This window comes from Lissotriton vulgaris, chromosome 8, assembly GCF_964263255.1.
Source record: "Lissotriton vulgaris chromosome 8, aLisVul1.2, whole genome shotgun sequence".
Lineage (NCBI taxonomy): Eukaryota > Metazoa > Chordata > Amphibia > Caudata > Salamandridae > Lissotriton > Lissotriton vulgaris.
The window spans coordinates 1,431,557,068-1,431,578,592 of NC_141696.1; the positions used below are offsets into that span (position 1 = coordinate 1,431,557,068).

The 21,525-nt window shown below is 44.1% G+C and overlaps 1 protein-coding gene across 4 annotated transcripts in view; it reads right to left on the reverse strand.

Moving 5' to 3' along the window:
- BCL9 (BCL9 transcription coactivator) overlaps positions 1–21,525 on the reverse strand; it is an 823,614-nt gene that overhangs the window by 217,066 nt on the left and 585,023 nt on the right. For all 4 annotated transcript variants that reach the window (XM_086935499.1, XM_086935500.1, XM_086935501.1 and 1 more), the window contains one exon: positions 6,897–7,196. In XM_086935499.1, the coding sequence (XP_086791625.1) occupies positions 6,897–7,141 (245 nt within the window). In that variant the 5' untranslated portion in view covers positions 7,142–7,196. The remainder of the gene's footprint in view (positions 1–6,896; positions 7,197–21,525) is intronic.

A 21,525-nucleotide genomic window follows, 5' to 3' on the forward strand; every position in this document is an offset into this window, starting at 1 on the left:
CCCGTCCTCCGTGGGGGGTCCCTACTCATTCACCTTGGGGTCCCAGTGATTCTACATCCTCTGGACACTGTCTTGAATCGTGTCGCGGTTCTTATACCACTATGTTAGCATTTGGTTTGGTCCCGCCCTGTGGCCCACTGTGTATTTGTGCCATTTACTATCATTTCTGTGCTTTGTGATTATCTCTGTGTAGGAGATACTGTGTCGTACTAGAGAGTGTGATATTAATAAATACATATTTTTATAACTACTGTGTGGTGCTCCTTTCATTTAACCAATAGTATAAGTTTGTATTCTTGTAAAACAGGCTTCTTAAGACTAAGCCTGAAGGCTGCTCTCTACAGCTACTACTTGGATAGTTTTTAAGGTTATCTTTGACCTCTTAAATCACCATTAGTGTTGCTTGGACTAGTGCAAGGTGCCCACTTAAATTTGTGGACTGCATAAATCAGATCAACTTCTCACAATTATCTAGTGGCACAGACCCATCACACCAATTTTTGGTACCAGCCAGACGCATGACTACAATATTTGAAACCCAAACACTCCCAGGCTCACCCCTGTCCCCTTTCTTCCAACTTACTGCGTGGCCTCACAAGGACACAAACGGAATTTCACACATTACAGACTGCATGCTGGGCTTGGGGAAGACTTTGTAAGAACCTAAAGGTTGGTCGCCTTTACTCCCCACACCTGCCTCTGCACCCCCGACCACCGATAACACAAACTCTCCCAATGTCAACTTCGAGTGATGGGAGATGCGTTTCGGGAGGGCCAACTGCGTTCAGTCACAGAAATGGTGGACGGCCATGACTCATCTATGTTAGACGCATTTCTTCTACATAGAACAAGGGCCTCACCGGCCGACGCAATGCGTCCCTCACTTGTGGAGCCACAAGACTTCCCTACCCTATCTACATTAATCATATCGCCTGATAACACGCATCTGGTCTCACGATTGTATCACCTTGCTCAGACACTTCTCCTGGAGGCGGGTGGGGAAACGCAGGTCGCCTGGGAGGGGACTTCGGGCGTCCTTTGACATAAAAAAGGTGAGCATTCTGCTGTGAGCAAACTCACTTTATCTCCAACAACTACAAATACAACCTCCTTCACTTGAAATATATACACAGGGCCTATATCACCCCTAAACTTCTTGCTCCAATAGATCCAACGAGGGGGGGAGGAGCCAAGCCTGCAACCGCGATGGCCGCTTAGGCTCTCGGCTCCGCCGACCTTCTTGCTTTGCTTCTACATCCTGCACTCGAGCCGAGTTTTTGGGACGGAGAAGTGATTCTGCGCTCTTTGGCGTGTTCCCCGGTTTTTTTTCCAGCAGTAACACCAGCGAAACGTCCTCGCTTCTTCCCCGGCCCTTAATGACCATGAGACCGGGTCTTTGAGTGTGGGGGACGGCCAGCCCCTGATACAACAACAACGGCCATCGAAGACGGGGAGGAGTCGGCCAGCCGGAGAGAGAGTCTACCGCACTGCTCTTCCCTTGCTGCAGCCATCCAGCCCACCCAGCGGTTTTGTATGCCTGAGAGTCATCGCAGATCTGGGGAATTACATTGTATCTCTTCCCCGCCCGTGAACTGCCCGGACAATTCTTTCATCTTTCCCTACGCTGTTGTGGGAGCCATTTTGAGCACCGCGTACTCTGCGCTTGGCACTGAGGGCTCTGGATCGCGACTGTGGGTCCAGGTGATTGCCGAGACCGCATCAACTCTGCAGATCGCGACGATATGGAGTCTGCTGTCCCTGTGCTCCCGACCCGATTGTACTCTGGAGAGTGTCAGCGGGGTGATCAGTTGGACGCATGGGAGGACAACGGTCGGGCTCGAGAGTTACTACCTGCCAGTGAGCCTCGAGTGAGGAGGAATGCTGGATCCTCTGTTTTTGGGGCACTGCCGGGGATCAGTGATGTTCTGGTCGCTCTAGGTGCTTTGCGGGCTGCCCTGGATTGTAGTGCCCAGGACCTGGGGAGTCGGCTGGATGCTATCGCTCCCGCTGTGTGCTTGGCTGACCGTGATTGCTCTCAAGTGCGGGACACTGCGCCATACCCTGCACCCGACCGCGGTGTACTGCCTACCCCGGTGTATATGGGGGTGTCTGGGACCAGGATCTCGAGACTACCATGGTGCTGACTGATATAGTCGGGAAGAGGTCCGGTGTTCGTGGACTCGTACAGTGGTTGGAGAATCTTCTCCGGACGCCGTGTCTGGCAACTCATTTGTGGTCTGATAGTGTGACTCTCCCTCCTTTCCTGGAACTGATACTACCGGACTGGTCCACTGGCTTTGGGGGATTAATGATGTGCGTGGATCCTTCCCACATCGTCTTTGATCACACATCATTGGTCTTGGCTGATTTTGGTGGGCAGCTTAACATCCTATTATGGCCATCCCGTTCACCCACTCCATCTAAAATGGCGGCTGGACAGCTGGACTCCATTGACGCAATTGACCGCATGGAGCAAGGTTGAGGATGTTTTCTTAATTATTGTTGCACGTACGGCTGGGGACTATGAGGGACAGGCGGGACATTGACTGATCCGAATGTTGGTTCTTTATCGGTTTGAGTGTCGGAGGGTGGGCGGCTGGGAGCCCGTACATTAATTGTCTTTTCCTGGAACTCACTCCCCACTCACCTTCGTCTCACTCAGAACCACCTAGCATTTAGAAAGCAACTTAGAAACTTGGATATTTGACAAGTAATTCCCCACCCTTCTTCAAGCGCCTTGAGACCCTCCGGGTATGTAGCGCGCTATGCAAATCTCCTGACTTGACTCCATTTTCTTTCTTCACTTCTCATCTAACTATATTTCGGGTCTCCTATTAGGGCGACGGGCACACTGCTGGGGGGATAGGCCATGGCCTTCTGCAGGGGTGCGGGGTGGGGGGTTGGGGGTTGGTTTCTGTGTATCTTCTTGTTTCCTCCTTGGTTCTATGGCCCTTTTTCTTTATTCTTTTCCTGTCTTATTTTACGGGGATTCTATGGCGTACTCAGTTTTTGTGGGGTGGGGCAATGGTTTGTCATGTATAGTGATTGTGTTGACGGCTACCCAGTATTGCTTACTTTGCCCTTTACTCCCACTTTAAATGTTAAGTTAGTTGCCTTTGTACAATTTGAAAGCCAGCTGTAGAACCTGAAACGACTGCTTGGCATTGATCCTGTACTCATTAGAATAAAAAAAAAAAGAAACCTCATCCATCCTGGTATCGCTTTGATACAAACATTATCCTGAGCTACAATGGGGCAATTGGGAGACGTAATGTTGCATGCTTATGGCTTTATTGATTTCCTTGCCCATGATTGTATCTGCTATACGTACAATAAAGGTTTACCAAAAAATAAAAAAAATAAAAAATAGATCCAACGAGACCTGAAAATTGCCACAGATGTGCAGCGTCACATGCGGATTTCATTCACCTGGTGTGGAACTGACCCCGAACCTGTCCTGGTGTTTTGGGAGGCGGTTTAAGGTCATTTGGCTTTAATGGTGCACTCAGGGTTATCTCCTACCCCATTGCTGGGTTATGTCCGCCAGCTTAGGGTTGGAATCTGGCGTTTTGCCCCTATTGCTAGCCAACAGGCAGATCTCCCTACACTGGGGCAGGTCCGCACTGACAATAAAGGCTTGGCTGAGAGATCTCATGTTCTGGGATACCACTAGTGATGTATATGCAACATTGCTGCCCCTTGCTTCCTGACCAAAAAACGTTTGGAAGCCACTCCACTCCTATCTGCTACTACACCCTGAACTTAACGAATGAAGTGCCTTTACACCTACATTAAATGTTATGCCAGCTAGCCTGTTAAGACAATCAGAACCATTTGTATTTATTCTTGTGTAAACCTGCATTGTCGTTTATCTTTATTTTTGTATTTGCCATTGTCACATCACATGCCACTTATCGAATTGACACAATATGTACTGTCCTCGCTATGGTTCTTTTTTTAAAAAAAATGCAATCAAAACATTTATTTAAAAAAACATTTTCTAAATCTGCATTAACAAAAATGTGATGGCCAGAAAAACACCTTGATCGTTACTATAATCTAGTAGGTTAAATGGTATTCTTGCATCTTTTAAACATTTGTAAACCTTTTAAAAGTGAGATGTAAGTTTGTAAGATTCACAATCAGAGCAGCAATGTTGTGATTTCACTCAAAAATAAGGGAGCATCAGGCGATAAAGAGCCTAGGGCTAGATCGACTAAATAGAAAGGAAAATCACTCCTTGGGAGGAATTCAGGGCTGATATTTTTCCTAAAAATGTCAGAAAATATTTCAATAAGGGTATTCTTGAGCAATTGATTTTGAGAAATGTTGCAAGTGTGATTGTTTTCAATCAGCATATTAAAAAAAAAAGTTAAGTACTTTTCTAACAGTCGAGAATAGGCCTCTCTACTTCTCAAAAGGGACTGCAGTTTGATGTAAGAATTATTCATCCTCAGTGTATATGCATGTAAATGGTGGTATTTCTATAGCTCAAACGTGGAAAAGAGGTAGTGGAGTGTTCCACAGGGTCAAAGACAAGTGTCAAGTCACTGAGTGATAGGAGAGGTAGGTGGATTGATAATGCATTATGCCCTCTTAAGGATTGTGTCTTCAACTCTTTCCTAAGTTAAATTAGCATTGGGGCGGTTCTGATGATACGGAGGATGTTCTGGAGCCTAGGCACAGAGATGGAAAAAGGCCTGCTGCATTTTATTAAATTTTTTCTCTCTTATCCCGTAGCCTGATAGTGTCTTGGCCGCGGGTGTAATGAGACCCACCTAGGATGGTGAGCCTGTCAGCAAGATAAGCTATGGCTTTGTGAATGATGCTGGATTTGAAAATAGCTCTGGCCATCAATGTTAACTAATAAAGTATCATCAGTCTGGGGATGACGTGATCATATTTCTTCAGACATGATGCAGCATATAAAATGTCCTTCAGGGGTGCTAGTATGAAGTCTGGGAGACCATAGAGCAAGGTGTTACCGCCATTCAAATGCAAGGCCTTGAACATCAGTTCTGAAGTCATTTTCTGGGAGAAACAGTTTTACTTTCTTTAGAACAGAGAGCTAGCAGCAGGTGGTTTTTGCTTTTGTGGTAATGGGTTCCTTTGGTGCAATGTTGGTGTCTAGGGTGACTCCAAGTGACCTGGCTTTGAATGAAAGTTGGGGTTCGAAGCAGTCATGGTTGATGTAATTTAACCAGGTTTGTTGTTCTTGGAAAATACAAATTCTGATATAGATTCAGGTAAGTGCTGGACGTCTGGAGGTTGTGCAGGCAGTATTTGAGGCGTAGTATGTCTAAAGCAGAGGAGCATTTCAAATATCAATAGCTGTAGTTCAGTGCTGCCTCAGAGCGCAGATGGACTTGTGAATTAACTGTCCTTACTCTATGTCAGAGGCATGTATAGATGGTGCTGCTTCGCTGCCTGAGCCGCGGAACTCAAGCTACACTTTGCCTAGAGTGGCTCGTTACTAGATATTGGGAGGATGTGGCCTACCAGCTGAAGCTTCACTGCTCCTCTTCAATAGCTAAACACAATCATTTAGTTCCCCAGGCAATCTTCAGGAATTTGAAGGGGAAGCGAACTCTGCAATGCTCTAGTGGAAACTGCACAAACTCGATGCATATCAGATTTTGAATATGTATTTTCACCATCCCAAGGCCAAGAGGGTATTTGTCACAATAGACCACCACTGCTACATTTGCATAAATACGATAAGCACGATGGGGGTGTTAGACACATTTATGGCTCTATAGAGGAGAAATGTAACAATGAATAATTGGTCAGTGAACATCCTGCAAATGTGCAAACAAGCCAATCTGGCAGGTAGAATCAGCCCACCATAGGACTGCAACTTAATAGTAACGGTTCTTTCTAGACAAGGAGCATTAAATACAGGTAGGGAAAAGTGTTACTGCACCACACTATTCAAAAATGGTGAAAAATACTATAAACACCCAGTTGCTGCTTTACTAAACATGGTTTCAAAATATTTTCCCACATGCTATCGGGGAGCTAAATTTGTGAAAGTATGCTGCTAAACGTATTCCTAAAAGATTATGTGTTACAAGAACATTTTCATGTGACACCCAAGAGCTTTTTCTCAATAGCCTAGCTCCAAAGAACATATGCGGCCTTATAATACTATTCTGTTTGGGTACTACATGCTGTCACAGGAGGGCTAAGCTGACCAGGGCAGTGGTATGCACTAGTGATGAGGAGAGCCCCTGCTGCTGGTCAATTAATTTTTTTGTGGGACTTTGGAGATCTGCATGGGAGTTTTAGGATAATGCTCAGCACCCCAGGAAATTAGCAGTGATGATCAACAGAAGCGCCAGTGCTAATAGTTCCAAACAACAAAAGCATTTTGCACCCTTAGCCCTAATACTTCTGACTATGTTCTGAAAGACGTCTCTTACTAATTAATAAGAAGCGCAGGTCCTCAGCAAACACAACATGAATTTAAAAACGAACAGGAAATGTATTCAGCAGTCCCAGGAACAAAAGGTCTTTGAGGAGGACAAAGGGAAACGCCTTCAAAGCTGAAATTCAAACTAACTAAAAATGAAGTATAGCTGGGCCACCAATTGCTTTTGGATGAAGGATCATCTTGCTTTATTCTACCTTAGATTGTTGTGATTATCTGAAGTTTTTGCCTCTGCTGTGCCATCAGATACAGTAGGGATGCTCTTGAACACAATTTGCTTAAGAGCTTTTTCCCAGATCTCAACAAAGACAACTATGTTATTTGTCCCCATCAACAGAAGAAATGGACTACACCAGCAGCTGATTTCTTCAGAGGCAGGGTTAGTTACAGACGAGAGCCTCACTGAGACTCATCAACCCACCTGCATAGAAGAATACTGACATGGACAACCCTTCAAGTGTCCTACCTCTGTGCGTTTTGCGATGGCGAGTTCCTCAGCTTGGGGTTACTGGAATGCATTGACAAAGATCCAAGGTTCACAGTTGCTGGTGCAGAGGGGCTGGCCACGTTCCTCTGGGGACTGGTAGTGTTGGGGAAAGCTTGTAGTGCTTTTTGCACAGTGCCTATGTCAGTGACGTCCTTCCGCTCGTCCTTCTGTTTGTTTCGTTCTCTCTTGTTGAACTGTGCTCTTCCCTCCTGCAGCTCCAGCATTCTTCGGACGTGTGCTTCCTGCTGCCGAGGGAAAGACGCTCATCTCCAGGGCACACTGTGCAAAAGGAACAGCAATCACTTGAGTACAGAAATAGAAGTAGCACTTACTTTAGCAACATACTTGTTGAATCTCTACAAATAAACTGTATTAACATGAAATAGCATGCATATTGCGTTGGAAGACTAGAATATTTCTCACAGGTACGAACTACCACAACAGTCAAAGGAGGAATAATCGCCCCACAGCCCTAACCTGGCTAACAGGCAGCTTAAGTGGTGCTCAACTATCAGAACAGTCGATGAAAAGAGTTTGGACAAAGCCTTTGTTTTCAGCAAACTTCAGAGAAGCTCTCTCTGGAGATGTAAGAGAACAGAATGCACTTAACCGTATAGGACGAGGTGACAGGCAAAGCGCAGTGAGCTGGGCATTTAAACCCCCAGGTGACCAAACAGAGGGAGCTGGGTAGAAGACGCAGGAGCCAGAACACAGTTCCAAAAAAACATGTTTTTTGGGTGCATAGACTTCATTTCGATAGAGTAAACACTTGTGTGCAGCCCTGGAGCGGAATACAAATAATTATCTAGACTGTATGGACAGTACATTTAACACAGACAAGCATTGTGTTGAGTTCCAATTAGTTTGTACAGTCATTTATAGATCCATGGCAAGAGCAAAACCACATGTCAATATTTACCAGCAGGTCTCAACGGCCAAACAGGCTGCACAGAAGAGAGTAAAAGGGGCAAAACAGAGGAACGTCCAGTATTAAACAAATGCATAATCTGCAGTGATTTGTGATCATAGTGTAGGGCGAGAATATGGATTTAAAAACAAAAAACAGACGTTCATAATTTACAGGTATTAAAGACAGCAATAATAAGTATGCTTAGTTATACTATGGAGTAATAGGAATGCAATCAGTATCAAATGTACTTATTTATTTGAAGAGTTTTATATAGCGCTGGCTAGACCCGAAGGTATCAGAGCACTTTACACAAGAAAAAAGCTAGTAGCAAGTTACAAAATTTCACATAAATTACAGAATGATCACAAAGTCATGACAGGAGTTACTAGCGAGCACAAAAGTAGGAAGCTTTTCTCACTACATTGAATGAAAGCTGCTTGTCATTTAACTTAATCATCACTCAAAGCTGAAAGCAGTAATTTTTTTAATGTATTTATAGGATGCAATAGCGACCAAACAGCACCATGGCGCGAAGAGTGACTTTGGATGAGCTTATTCCAATTTAACAGAAAAGTCTTTCAAGTTTTTCTAAAGACATCATAGGGACTGAGCACAGCTGGCGATGGAGTTGGGGTCCCCATTCAAAAGATACAGGTAACCTGCTATCTGTGTTCAACGTTACAATAGATGGGGTCTAGTGACATTAAGATAAACTACAAGGTCAGAGGCAGAGAGGTTAGTACCCTTTCCAGGACTGGGAGAAGAGTTTGTTGGCTATAACAACCCTAACTGCCATGTATTATTTTTAATTATACACTTTAGTTTTATTGAGTTGGTATAAAAAAATCTTCTTAGAAAGAGGAAAATGAAGAACACACGGTTAAATATAATATACAGTCTGGATGTCTCGAACAAAAAACCAGGAACAATCAATTAAGTGATTAAAAAAGGTGGAGTTTCTATAAATATTGTATTTACTGTATTAAGATGCACATTTCTCTGTAGAAAGCACCTTTCGCCTTCAAATGCCAAACTCAACAGTCCTTCACACTCAAATCATACACCTCAAATCACTAGAAAAATACCAGATAATACTGCCCCTCAGCAACAACACCATATACACAAACAAAATATATCAGCTCTAACACCTCACTCCATCCCCAAATATCACACAAATCCACTCTTCACGAAATACCAGCATAAATAACCCACTGTCAAAGCAATCTCACTCTCCCTCCCCATGCAGCAAACATACCAATAGTTCAATCCGCAAACATACAATACCCACCCATCCATTGCTCAAATCCGAGCCATTCAACATGAAACTTAGGCTCCATCACCACCCCTCTCACACACACCTTTCATGTACATAAAAGGAAGCAACTCCACAACACTCTTCAGTACCTCGCATCCCCTTATCTATCCCGAAACCCACCATTCACATAGAACTCATGTCAGACTCCCCATTACCGTCACCACCAGATCAAAATAATATCTAAGCCTTTTGGAAGAAGATAAGCATAAACACTGCCTCTCTCCGCGACAGTTTACCACCACCTACAATAGCACACCACCCACAACTTCAATGGACAATACTCACCCTCGTACAACACAAACTATGTCCACCTCCAAAATAGATGATTTAAAAAACAAGTACTTCATATCAACCTATTGATGGACACTGCCAGACTTACTTTTGACTACAGAATCAAGGTTGTGAGACCTAGCTTGTCAGACCGTCTTATACCAACATTTTCATGTTACTTTCTCCTTCTCTACAGACCATCAAAAAACCACCACAAGTAAAACAATCCTAGCCTTAGCCACATACTGACATTGGAGAAAAAATGAATTTGGATGATCTAGAAAATCTGCTTATCTCAAACACAGATCTGGTCATCATCAATTCTGCACAAATGGTCTATAGATGGTTCCAGAGAGCTTTTGATCTCGTAATTCTTCTGAAGACATTCACAAAGAAAACACGCCCTTTGGATGAATGCAGAATTAAACAAGCATTTGCAATGCAACAGGTCTCGCATCAGTTAGAGTTAGAGATTTTGGCATTGTTTATATTTTGCTGAATTGGTTTGTTTTTTGTGTACTGAATAGGTTTGCCAGCTAAAGATGTGTATGTATGTGTGGAGTAAGTATGTGTATTATTATACCTTTAGTGGTATTAGTGTGTGTGGCAATAAGTATGTAGCAGTAGTATTCAGGGTTGAGTTTTGCATTGAATATTTGCTGGTGTATAATAGTATATGTAGCATTAGCTGGGTAGCAATAATGTGTATTTATTACATGAACAAGGAATATTCAGACACCACCCTCATGGAGCCCCATCCATCCCTACGGACAAACCAACAACAGAGCAGATGAGCTCTAGAGAAAAGGCACACGGTATCTAACAAACGTGCTATACAAAAAAACAAACTATACAAAATCAACAAGTGAGGTTCATGAGATTAGCAGCCGAACTGTTTGCTCTAGACGCAAACTATTTTGTAAAACCATCATAATGTGCCCACAACTCGCCACAGGAACTGTCCTTAGCTAAAGGAAAGGCCAACCAAACCTGAAAAATTATTTTATTTTTATAGAAACACTCACCAACGTTAAGGAAAGACATTCACTGATATTTTAAAAGCTGCGGCTTGGCAAAACGTTTACTGCATTATTACATTTATTGCGCTTTCCATACCGGTTTGCCCTGAGCAAGGTATTGTTGTACTTCGCTGACCCCTGCTTCTCGTGTTATGGACGAAGCTGCAGTCACAACCCTATTTTAGTTGTTTTAATAACTGAGAACACAATAAACCTTAGCTGTTGAGTCTGCTTGTGCCAAAAAGGTTAAATCTCAGTATCAGTGTGCAGGGCAGACAGTGAACAGCACAGAAGGAGAGGGTGTACGAAGAGTCAGGAACAATGCACACAGTGTATGATGGACTGGTTCAGAGGTCACTCCTGGGTCTAACAATTAATCTAATAGCGAACAGGCAAACTCAACAACCAATGTTATTATTCCTGGGGGCAAGTAGAGGTGCTGCGTGTGTGGGGGTTATGGAATGGGACTTCTAGTTTCTCCTTCGTGCACATTTATACAGATTTTTCCTTTGCTGCTAAACTAAATTCCGGGCTTTAAATGTAGTGTGTGGTATTAGTCTGCCTCTCTGAAGTGGTTAGACCGGCATTTAACTTTGACACGCAGCAACTTTAAATACATAAAATTATTCCGGCGTGCTCTAAAGTAAAGTGTTTAGCCACACAACGCCAAGATACATATTATTGTCCAAATAATGCACACAACTAACGCCGAGAACTTTTTCTCATAAGCGCGAGCATGTCTGAGCAAAATATCCAGTCCGGGTGGGCGGGGCCCTAAGGGAGTTTGGTATCTTATAAAACTAGAAACATCGGATTTATTATACAAACACGTTTAGCAAAACAAAGGCAAACAAAAAAAAAGCCAGCTCAGAAATACCCCTCTTCGAAAGGCATGGTACTACCAAGTAACTTTACTGCAAATACGCGCCAATTACCGTAGAGATGTTACTTCTGGGTTTAGCGCTGATAACTAATCCATGGCCAGGGAGTAGAAAGTGCAGGAGACGGGAGCCAGCCACTGGCATTTCCCAAATAAGACTTGCCGAATTAGGAGAAACCTGCGTTGCTGTGCAACAAAGGAATCACTTTTATGCGAGTCGTTCAGTGCGTGCCACACGGGCTCTTGCGGGCCGCCTGGGTGCAGTTTTACTCTACTCGTATTGGGCCTGCGCACCCATCGTACCGGCCTCTACATCCTTTTACATGAAGGCTAGCTGTGAACTAAGGGAATACCACTATGACTAGATAGGGATTGAGTGCAGCTTGATCCCTGTCACCAGAACCTAGACAGCCCTGTGACCACCATTGCCCCTGTCTCTGCTGGACCTGCCTTCAGCACCTGCCCTCCCAGCACCAGGCATGAAGGGAGCCCATCTCAGGGGGCGCAGCGCAGCTGGTGCTGTTCCTCCCGGCTTCGTCCACGGCCGCTGGAGGTCAAGTGAGGTGCGGGGCGGCACTGTAGCCCGGGCGGCACTGTAGCCCGGCGGGGGCCAGCCAGGGTGAGGCTGCGGCCGCTCATCTGACACGACCGCAGAGACGGGGTGGCGCCATTCTTCCCACGTCTTCATTCCCTCTCACAGGGCAGGCGGCGCTCGCTTCCCCTGGGATCGCGCCCAGACACGGCGACCACTTTCATCCTCTCGCCACGGTCATTCTCTGAAACATTCGTAAATTAACCTCTATTTTGGTGCCGGGTGACTCAAGTGTTGCTTGCAATCCTATTACCATACTGAGTTGCCATGGGGAGGATGGTGATGTCATTAACAACTAGTGGTGCGAGTGGGGCAAGGGAGCCTGTGTAAGCCACACGCTAATGCGTGTCACAGACATGGACAGGAATGGGCGGGGCAAGGGCAGGACATGCGCCCGCCTTTGCCAAATCGTGTGCGAAAGCCAAAGGCAGACGGGGAAAGCAAAATCACACGCACGAGCGTGTGGGTAGCTTTCTGAAGCCTGTACAAGAGGTCTCGCGCTGCACGAGCAATGCTGCACACTGAAACGCTAGGCGCGACACCTAAAAAGGTCATACAACAAAATACTAAGCTTCAATGCAACTGGCTCAAAACAAACCACCCTGAAGACAAGATATCCCTACACTACACAAGACTCTTAGAATATACAAGTCAATAATCAACAAGCATTTGCAATGCAATAGGTCTCGCATTTGCAAGAGTTTTAGCTATTCGCATTGTAAATGACAATACCTTTTATTTCAATTTTGTAAAAGGAGGGAGGGGAGTTACAGAAGTGACTGGCTCAAGTGGCAAGACTTGAGGATCATTTCCAAATCACAGAATCTTAATTACCAATTCTAGATCTAGCAGGCACTTGAATCCCTAAGACTAACAGGGTGCATAGATTCTGCTGCAATGACACGGAGCCAGTGAGACAAGGGATGCTTACAAAGACACTGAACGGGTTGAACATGGGATGCTTAAGCGCCAATGGTTGAAGTTTTCCAATGTTAATTCCGAGAGGGGGTTTGAACATGAGTACAGGCCAAACATCTGGACTAAATTACACTAAACCTGTCAGGGATTGACTCCTTGCGGAGCCTACATCGCGCAGTTCGATTCCTGAACTACATTACCCAGAAGGTCTTCTGGGAGGAAGCCGAACCTTTTTAATCACGTAGCAACGCAATAAGCGTTGTACGTGATTCTGGATGTTGCGGGCATTAGAGCAGCGGCTCTGTTTGTTTCCTGGTGCTAATCGTTTGATTACTAAGACCCGGTCTTCTGGAGAGAGACTGGTTCTGCGGGGAACTGGAAGCTCGGCTGAGCCGTGAAGTCTTCGCGTCTCACGTTCGGTGAGGACGCGACTTGCTACGTTTCATTTTGTCCGCTCGTGCGGGATTTCACTTTGTTCCACTTGGCTAAGCGAGAACTGCCGCGGCGGGATTCTCTTTCTGTTGTGCTTTGGCAGCGGTGGGTGCAGGCATCGTACCCTCGAGACTCTGTACTGGAGTAATCCCGGAGATAAAAAAGAAGGGATTGGAAATAAAGGCTGTTTTCCCTCGGTGGAACCCCTGAACTGGTACAGTCACTTGGAAGAACTTTGTTGTGTGAATCCTCTCTCGAAGACTTACATTATTTGAAGTCTTAACCTTATCCTTTTTGCCATTTGAGGAGCTTGAGGTTTTTGGGCCATACTTGGTTGCTAGCTCACTGTGAAATACCCAGAGCAGAGTTCTCATTCTTTCCTGATCAAGCCGAATCTGCAAACTTTTTTGACGGCTAGCATTTTAGATTTTCTTCTGGGATACTGTGGGGTGTGGAGTGAGTAGGACTGTGTAATACAAATACTTAAATTCAACTGTATGGCATCTAGGTATCTTACAAGAGCATTCAGGAAGACATCACATGGAGGAACCTAACAAGGTATTGTTTGGGCTATAGTGAGATCATAATTAGTGAAGACAGGATTTAAGTACAGTATTAATGTTATGATTTTTTGTTACAGGCAATCCCTTACCACTGCTGCTCCTACCCTTTCCTATCCTTCACTTGATCGCCTCTATACTCTGTGTACTGTTATTAGTCAGAGTGTGGGAAAGTCAGGAGGTGGACCCCTATTGAGCATCGCCCTGATCCTAAGGAGCCAAGTGGACGTTACAAAACCTGGCAGAAAGCTAGCTCCTGGTCCAGAAAGAGGGTTTTTGGTTATCTGCTGGAAATCAGTTGAGTCGTTTTTTTTATATTTATGAAGCGCAGACTAATGCCTGTGGCATCTAGGTGCTACAACCACCGTTCCCTCCCCAGACGTCAGCACGCACACAGGACGTCGCTAGAAGGAGTCGCGCTGCCGGCCTCTTTAAAGAAGCGAGCAGCGCGATCATAAATGAGCGGGCGTGAGGAGTGCAGGTAAGGAGGCAGGGCGGCGGGCTGGTGGGGATTGTGGCACTTGCGGCTATGTGGGAGTGGGCAGACAGTGGCCTTTTGTTTAAATATTGTTGTTAATCAGAGCCCCTTCACGGGCTCCGATTAACAGCAATATTTGAACAAAAGGCCACAGTCTGCCCAGCGCTTTACAAACAAAAGCGTAGAGACAGTTTCAAAACACAGCGTGTGCTAAAGTACGCGCTGTGTTTTGAAACTATCTCTAAGCTTTTGTTAGTAAAGCGCGGGGCAGACTGTGGCCTTTTGTTCAAATATTGCTGTTAATCGGAGCCTGTGAAGGGGCTCCGATTAACAACAATATTTAAACAAAAGGCCACAGCGGCTGGGAAAACGGGTGGAACTGAAGGCAAGAGGGCAGAAAGGCGGGCAGAAAGGCACAAAAAAACTAGTGCGACAGGAGGGGAGAAAGGCATAAAAAGACACGTGGGACAGAGGCAGAGCATAAAGGCACAAAAACGAGTGGGACAGACAGAGGGCATAAAGGCACAAAACGAGTGGAACAGAGGGCAGAAAGGCACAAAAACGAGAGTGGGACAGAGACAAGGGCATAAAGGCACAAAAACGAGTGGGACAGAGGGGAGAAAGGCACAAAAAACTAGTGGGACAGAGGGCAGAAAGGCACAAAAAACTAGTGGGACAGAGGGCAGAAAGGCACAAAAAACTAGTGGGACAGAGCATAAAGGCACAAAAACGAGTGGGACAGAGACAGAGGGCATAAAGGCACAAAAACGAGTAGGACAGAGGGCATAAAGGCACAAAAAACGAGTGGGACAGAGACAGGGCAGAAAGGCACAGAAAACGAGTGGGACAGAGACAGGGCAGAAAGGCACAAAAAACGAGTGGGACAGAGGGAAGACAGGCACAAAAAACTAATGGCACAGAGGCAAAATACAGAAATATAGGGGCAGATAAGAACAGAAGGCAGAACGGGCAGAGAGGCACGGGGTAGCGAGGGGAACAGAAGGGAAAACTGGGCAGAGACGCAGCGAGGGGTACAGAAGGAAAGACCGGGCAGAGCGAGCAAGGGGACAGCGAGGGGAACAGAGGGAAGAAAAAGGGGCACGGACCATGTACAGGCAGCGGGGAAGACAAACAGCAGTCACAGGCAGAACAATGAAAATGCAGGCAATACAAAAAATTTGCAAACTGCCCTAAGACCCTTATTGTTACGCAGTATGTGTGAAAATGCACCATCTTTTCACTTTTTAAAGTATGCATTTTGAGTGCCGTTTGGCGCCGCAGACACGCGCATTTTAGTTCCTGGCTAACATAGCCATGGTTGCAGCGCACAGAGACCCTCCATTGCCGCACACAGAGGAAAAAAATTAGAGGGAGCATTGGCTACAACCTTATAATACACGGAGACAAAAGAGAATGAGGAAAAACAGCAGATACCTGAAACCGTTATAGATCAGGACTACCAGTTTAAAAGCCAGGTTTTTATGGGCCTTCCTGAATGGAAGCAGTTACGAAGAGTTCTTCAGGTGGGTAAGCAGGGTGTTTGCTAATTTCCACGTTGAAAATACAAAACTGCTATCTCCCCAACTAGATAGCCGGAATCCCGACCTGATTGGCTTTGGCAGAGCGGAGATTGCTTTGTCGGGTGTACCAGCGAAACCTACGACTTGGGTAGACTGATCCAGACTTGTGTAAGGACCTTAAGGCAATTCAAAGGGCTTTAAAATCTATTTGTTTCGTCATGGATAGCCAACGCAGAGAAATAAGTGCTTGTTTAGCATTCTGATACCTGCGAGTTCCGGTCAGTAATTGGGCTGCTACATTCTAAAGAACCTGTAACTTGCTAAAAACGACGTTTCTGTAGGTTGACCATGAGCATTACAATAGTCTAACCTGGAAAAGATAATAGCGGAGACAACTCTTTTTTTGGAGATCTTGAGGCATAAAAGGAATTATTTTCCTTATTATTTTTAGTGTGTAAATGGTGGAGGAAGTAATAGCATTAATCTGAAGTTTAAAAGATAGGGCTGTGTCAAGGATTACTCCCAGATTCTTTGCTTTTGTTGCTGGGGTGGGGAGATTTCCAGGTTCCTGGGGCCATAAACTTGGTGACCAGATGGATACATCTGATCCATATAGCAAGACCTCAGTTTTTGCTATTTTAAATGTAAGACAATTCTCCAGCTTCCACTTATGTATTGGTTTCATGCAATTATGAAACCTGGTTGCTGTGTCCTGGATGTTACTAGTTACTGAAAATACAATTTGTGCGTCATCTGCATACAACACCATGGCAAATCCAAAGTCCTGCCAGGCCAGTGATGTACAAATAAGAGTGATGGGCTAAGTGAAGAACTCTGCAGAACACCACAGGGTAGTTAAAAGGAAGGAGATTCAAAAATCGCCAAATTCCATTGATTTGTCGCTAAATTAAAGATTTCAGTAGGGAAAGGGCTGAACCCCCAATACCTAAGCTATGGAGACGTTTTATCAATAAGCAGTGGTCAACAGAGTTGAACGCAGCAGAGAGGTCTAAAAGAATCAGAGCAACAATGCCTCCTTTACTGCACATCTGATTTCTTCTGTAGCAGTAATCAAGGTCAGCTCCGTACTGTGCTAGCTCCTAAAACCATACTGAGTTACATCTGCTGGTATCCAGAATATAAAGGTTGCAGTTATTTTCTGTTTTTTGTTTTGAGCTGGAGGATGGATGTTTTTTTTTCCCTTTATTTTTTTGTAACACAGCTTTGGAAATACGCCAGGCTTAAAAATGAGCTTAAATACACCAGTAAAATGTTGTGCAACTATCCCTGGGGCCGAGTGTCTGATGTTTGGTAGGCAGGGATCACCTAGTGAACCAGACATAGCTGTACAGAGAAGTTTAGAAACCTGCTCATAGCGAATCCATGAGAAGGCAGATAAAGTAACTGGGTAATTACCAGCCTAGTCCACAAAAGGGGTCTTTCTACAACTAACACAGTTGTCACCAATAGGCAAGCTACTACTGTTAGAATTTTAATTCATAGAGAAAGCATCCTATGTCGCGGACGCTGTCTCGAAAGGAAGAAGCCAGGGTGTTTTGCATGAATTTTTATCAATAGATAAACACATTTTATCCAGCAGTTTGGTTAAGTTTTGAACCATAGTGAATATTTAATTTGGGTCATTGGTTGTTGATTTTATTTTGTCCACATAGTAGTTGGTTTAAGCTTTGAGGATAATCTCTTTATAATTTTCCTATAGGTTACTTTCCCAGAACTGCCATAATTCTGCCTCCAACGACGGTGTGGACTGTCTGGACGGTCTGGACTGTTCCCATGAGGCACAGGGTCAAGACTGATTTGCATATGGCCATGTATGAACTGGGGTGGCATGGTGAGCAAAATAACGATGGATTAAACCCAGATCTGTGACTGGGGGTGATTGTTTTGCCATTGTGCAACATTCCGTCCATCATCTTGTGTGTTCTGCTGTTCACCCTATGTGGGAAGGGTATGCCCAGACGTGGGTCCCGTGCTCACTAAGCCACTGGAGTCAAGCTACCCTGGCTGAAGACGGCTGATAGCCAGAAACCGGTCCTAGGATGCTTGATTCCGGTCCAGGGAAGACATGGGTTGCCAGTTCGGACTGGACTGTTCCCACGAGGCACCGGGTCAAGACTGATTTGCATATGGCCATGTCTGAACTGGGGTGGCATGGTGAGCATGCTAACGATGGATTAAACCCAGGTCTGTGATGGGGGTGATTGTTTTGCCATTGTGCAACAATGTCCTCGGACAATGTCCTCGGAGAACCAAAGCTCAGTTAGCCTAGCTTTGTGAACCCTTCTTACTTTTAAAGGCACTAAGTGGTTACTGCAGAACGAATTCAGGGATGATAATCAGTGGTGAAAGCTTCGAAATTATTGGTATTCTGTAGAAAGGTCTGCTGTTCACTAGCAAAGTCTTAAATTCAATGGCATCAATAGTATGCCATAGGAGTCGCTTTTGTATTTTTGCGGAGGTATTAACCTACCTGATCCTTTCGAAAGAAGGATCGCAAACATTACAGCAGAATGATCTGACCGGAAAACCTTAAGTGAGCTGGCTGTTTTTAAAAACGGATTATCTGTAAAAATGCCAACAAACAGGTGCCCCGCAGCATGGGTTGGGTCTTTGATGACCGGATTTAGACCTAAATTATACATCAATTCTGTAAGGTCAGTCATATCTTTGTCTGATGCATTATCCAGATCAAAGTTGAAGTCCCCTAATATTCAGTAATCGTGACACATGGTGTTCGCTTCTAGAAGTTAGATCTAAAACGAGAGCTTCTACAAAATCCGCAAACTTATTTATGTTTTATGAGTGAGTGGGCATTAATAAGAGTAAAGCCAGGCCTGCGTAATATCAGATGCTTTAACAGTAAGAAGAATAGAAGGCTATTTTTGACTTACCTTGTTTGTCAATGTGGTAGAGGAAAAAAAAAATTAATTATATATATATGGAGGCTTCCAATAGAGGACACAAAAATATATATATATATATATATATATATATATATATATATATATATATATATATATATATATATATATATATATATATATATATGGTTCAACCCATCAAATTATCCAAATCAGCGGGCTTTTTTCCTTGTCTAAAATGCAAGGCATGCAGATTTAGTGGCAAAGTGTCTGAGTACCCTAATCGTACAGGTGATAAGAAACCCAACATAAAAATAAAACAGTTGCTCAATTGCAACTCGGAATATACTGTCTACTGTCTCACCTGCCCTTGCAAGCTGCGATATATCGGCAGCACCATAAAACCTGCAAAACTAAGGATCCTAGAACATATGCGGGCAATTACAAATAGGGACAAAGCATACCCTGTTGCCCGCCACTTCGCCGAATGCCATCAGAGCAACTGGGAAAAACTTTACACATTAGAGCGGGGTGGTGACAGAGATAAGTCCCTGCGCATTCTTGAGTCAAAGCATATCATCAGTCTAAAAACCATGACTCCGTGGGGACTTAATAACAATGAAGAACTTTGGGTTCACCTATAAACTGGGTAGAGATACTAACACGTGGTAAAAATAGGACGAAGATGATTCACAAGCCAACTTATAGTCATAAGTCCGATTTCCCACTGATCTGCATGTCCTTATAAGAACTAGTTGCACTGCATGTAAAATTGCCCATTCAGGGCTTAATAACCACCATCACGCATAATAGGAAATCATTTTTCCTAACAATTCCACAATCTACAGGGCAAAGGTCCACAAGAGACATTGTAAATATTACCCTTGTATGAAATGATAATCTTGTTCTAAAAAAATGGAATTGTTTGCTTAAATTTTCTTTACTGTGTTTAATAATTGTGTAAAATATTATGTACCAATAGAATTACGTTACATGTTTTTAATGAGCACTATGCACTTTTACTTCAAGTCGCCATTTGTTAGCCTTGGATCCTAATGCGATTTGCACATTACAAGATGGCCTCCGTTCTTTTGTATACCAATAGCCCATTGTTTAGGTTTATGAAATGTCTAACTGGCTAATGGCTTAAAATGGCGAAAGGAACTTTGCACTAACGTAACACGGACGAAGCCTGTAAAGGCGAAACGCGTCTGTTGGGGTGAGGGGGGGTTTGGTGTTAATAAATCTTTAAACTGGATACCAGCCACTTTTTTCTGAAACCAGCACATGGACACAGGAACGTGTAGAAAATATATATATATATTCCAACCGGAAAGTTCGTGCAGAGCCTTCGCACGAAACCCAGTGCGCAGACACAGGTGAATGAATCCACAGCCAGACTTACTTGGATATTCTTTTTCCTTTATTGCATTTTAAAGTGCAGAGGTGCAACACACTGCCAAACAGACGCGTTTCGGGCGTGAACGCCCTTGCTCACTGTCAGCGGGTAAGCTGTTTGTAATCAGTTTAAATAATACATTTCTTAATTGCTACATCGCGCCAAAACTCCACCAGAGGTCAAATGACATAGACAGAGGACTGCATTGATCACTAGGTGCAAATGCACCTTACAATTAGATCGGCCATATTGGAATGGTGAAAATGCATAACCAAAACCTGTTATTACTATTCAATGCTTAATGCGATAACAATTTCGAAAGAATCAAAATTGATATTGAGGACAAGGGTACATGATTGAAGGGAATTTTCAATTCTAAAGTGCAAATGCATAAATACTAGAACAGTGCAAATATTTAACTGTGCAAATACGCAAATTTTGTTTATCTGTGCAAATACGCAAAATATATATATATATATATAAATAGTTAGTATATCTAGGGGTGCGGATCCTTTGAGAAGCCAACAGTACCCTTACTGAAATGTGATGGCTGCCCAACATTTCAAGCAAAAAGTGTTGGGAGCCATCTTTGGGACACCGTTACATAAAAAAACGTTAAGAAAGAAATAAAAAGCGGGAAGGGGGCAGAGTAGGAATACCCTGATCCCCTAGGCCTCTTGGCAGGGGGTTCTGGCAAAGACCCCGCCTGGGGCAAAAAGGAAAATGTGACTTACCAGTATGCATCTGTTCTTGGCATGTACAGCTGCAGAGATTCATACTTGTGCATAGATCGCCATCAGGTGTTGGGCTCGGATGGTTGCATCTTGTTATGAACTTGAAAGAAGTCTTTTGTAGACAATAGGTGACTCCTCCCTTGGGCGGTAGTGTGCATGGGCATCAACTCCATCCTCAGATTGTTTTTCGCCATGATGGGAAATGATGGAGTTTGTAAGAATAGAAAAGATGTCCATGTGAATATATCTAAATAAGATAACACTGGAACAGAAACATGTTCCGGGGAGGCAGGTTGGCATATGAATCTCTGCAGCTCTACATGCCAAGAACAGATGTATACTGGTAAGTAGCATTTTCCGTTCGAGGCATAGGAGCTGCAGAATTCATACTTGTGCATATACTGTATAGAAGTGTCTCCCCTAGCGGTGGTTGCCTGTATCATTTGCAGTGGTTTAAAAAAGTGTTTCAAGAACAGCCTGGCCTACAGAAGCTTGTTGCTTGGCCTGCACATCTACACAATAGTGTTAGGTGAAGGTGTGTGTAGTAGACCATGTTGCTGCCTTACAAATGTCTTCTAGGGGAATGTTCCTTAAGAATGCCATGGAAGCCCCTAGTTTGCTTGTTGAATGCGCCCTGGGGGAACTGTTAATGTGCGTTTTGCTAGCATATTTGAATGCATTTGAGTATCCACCTGGCAA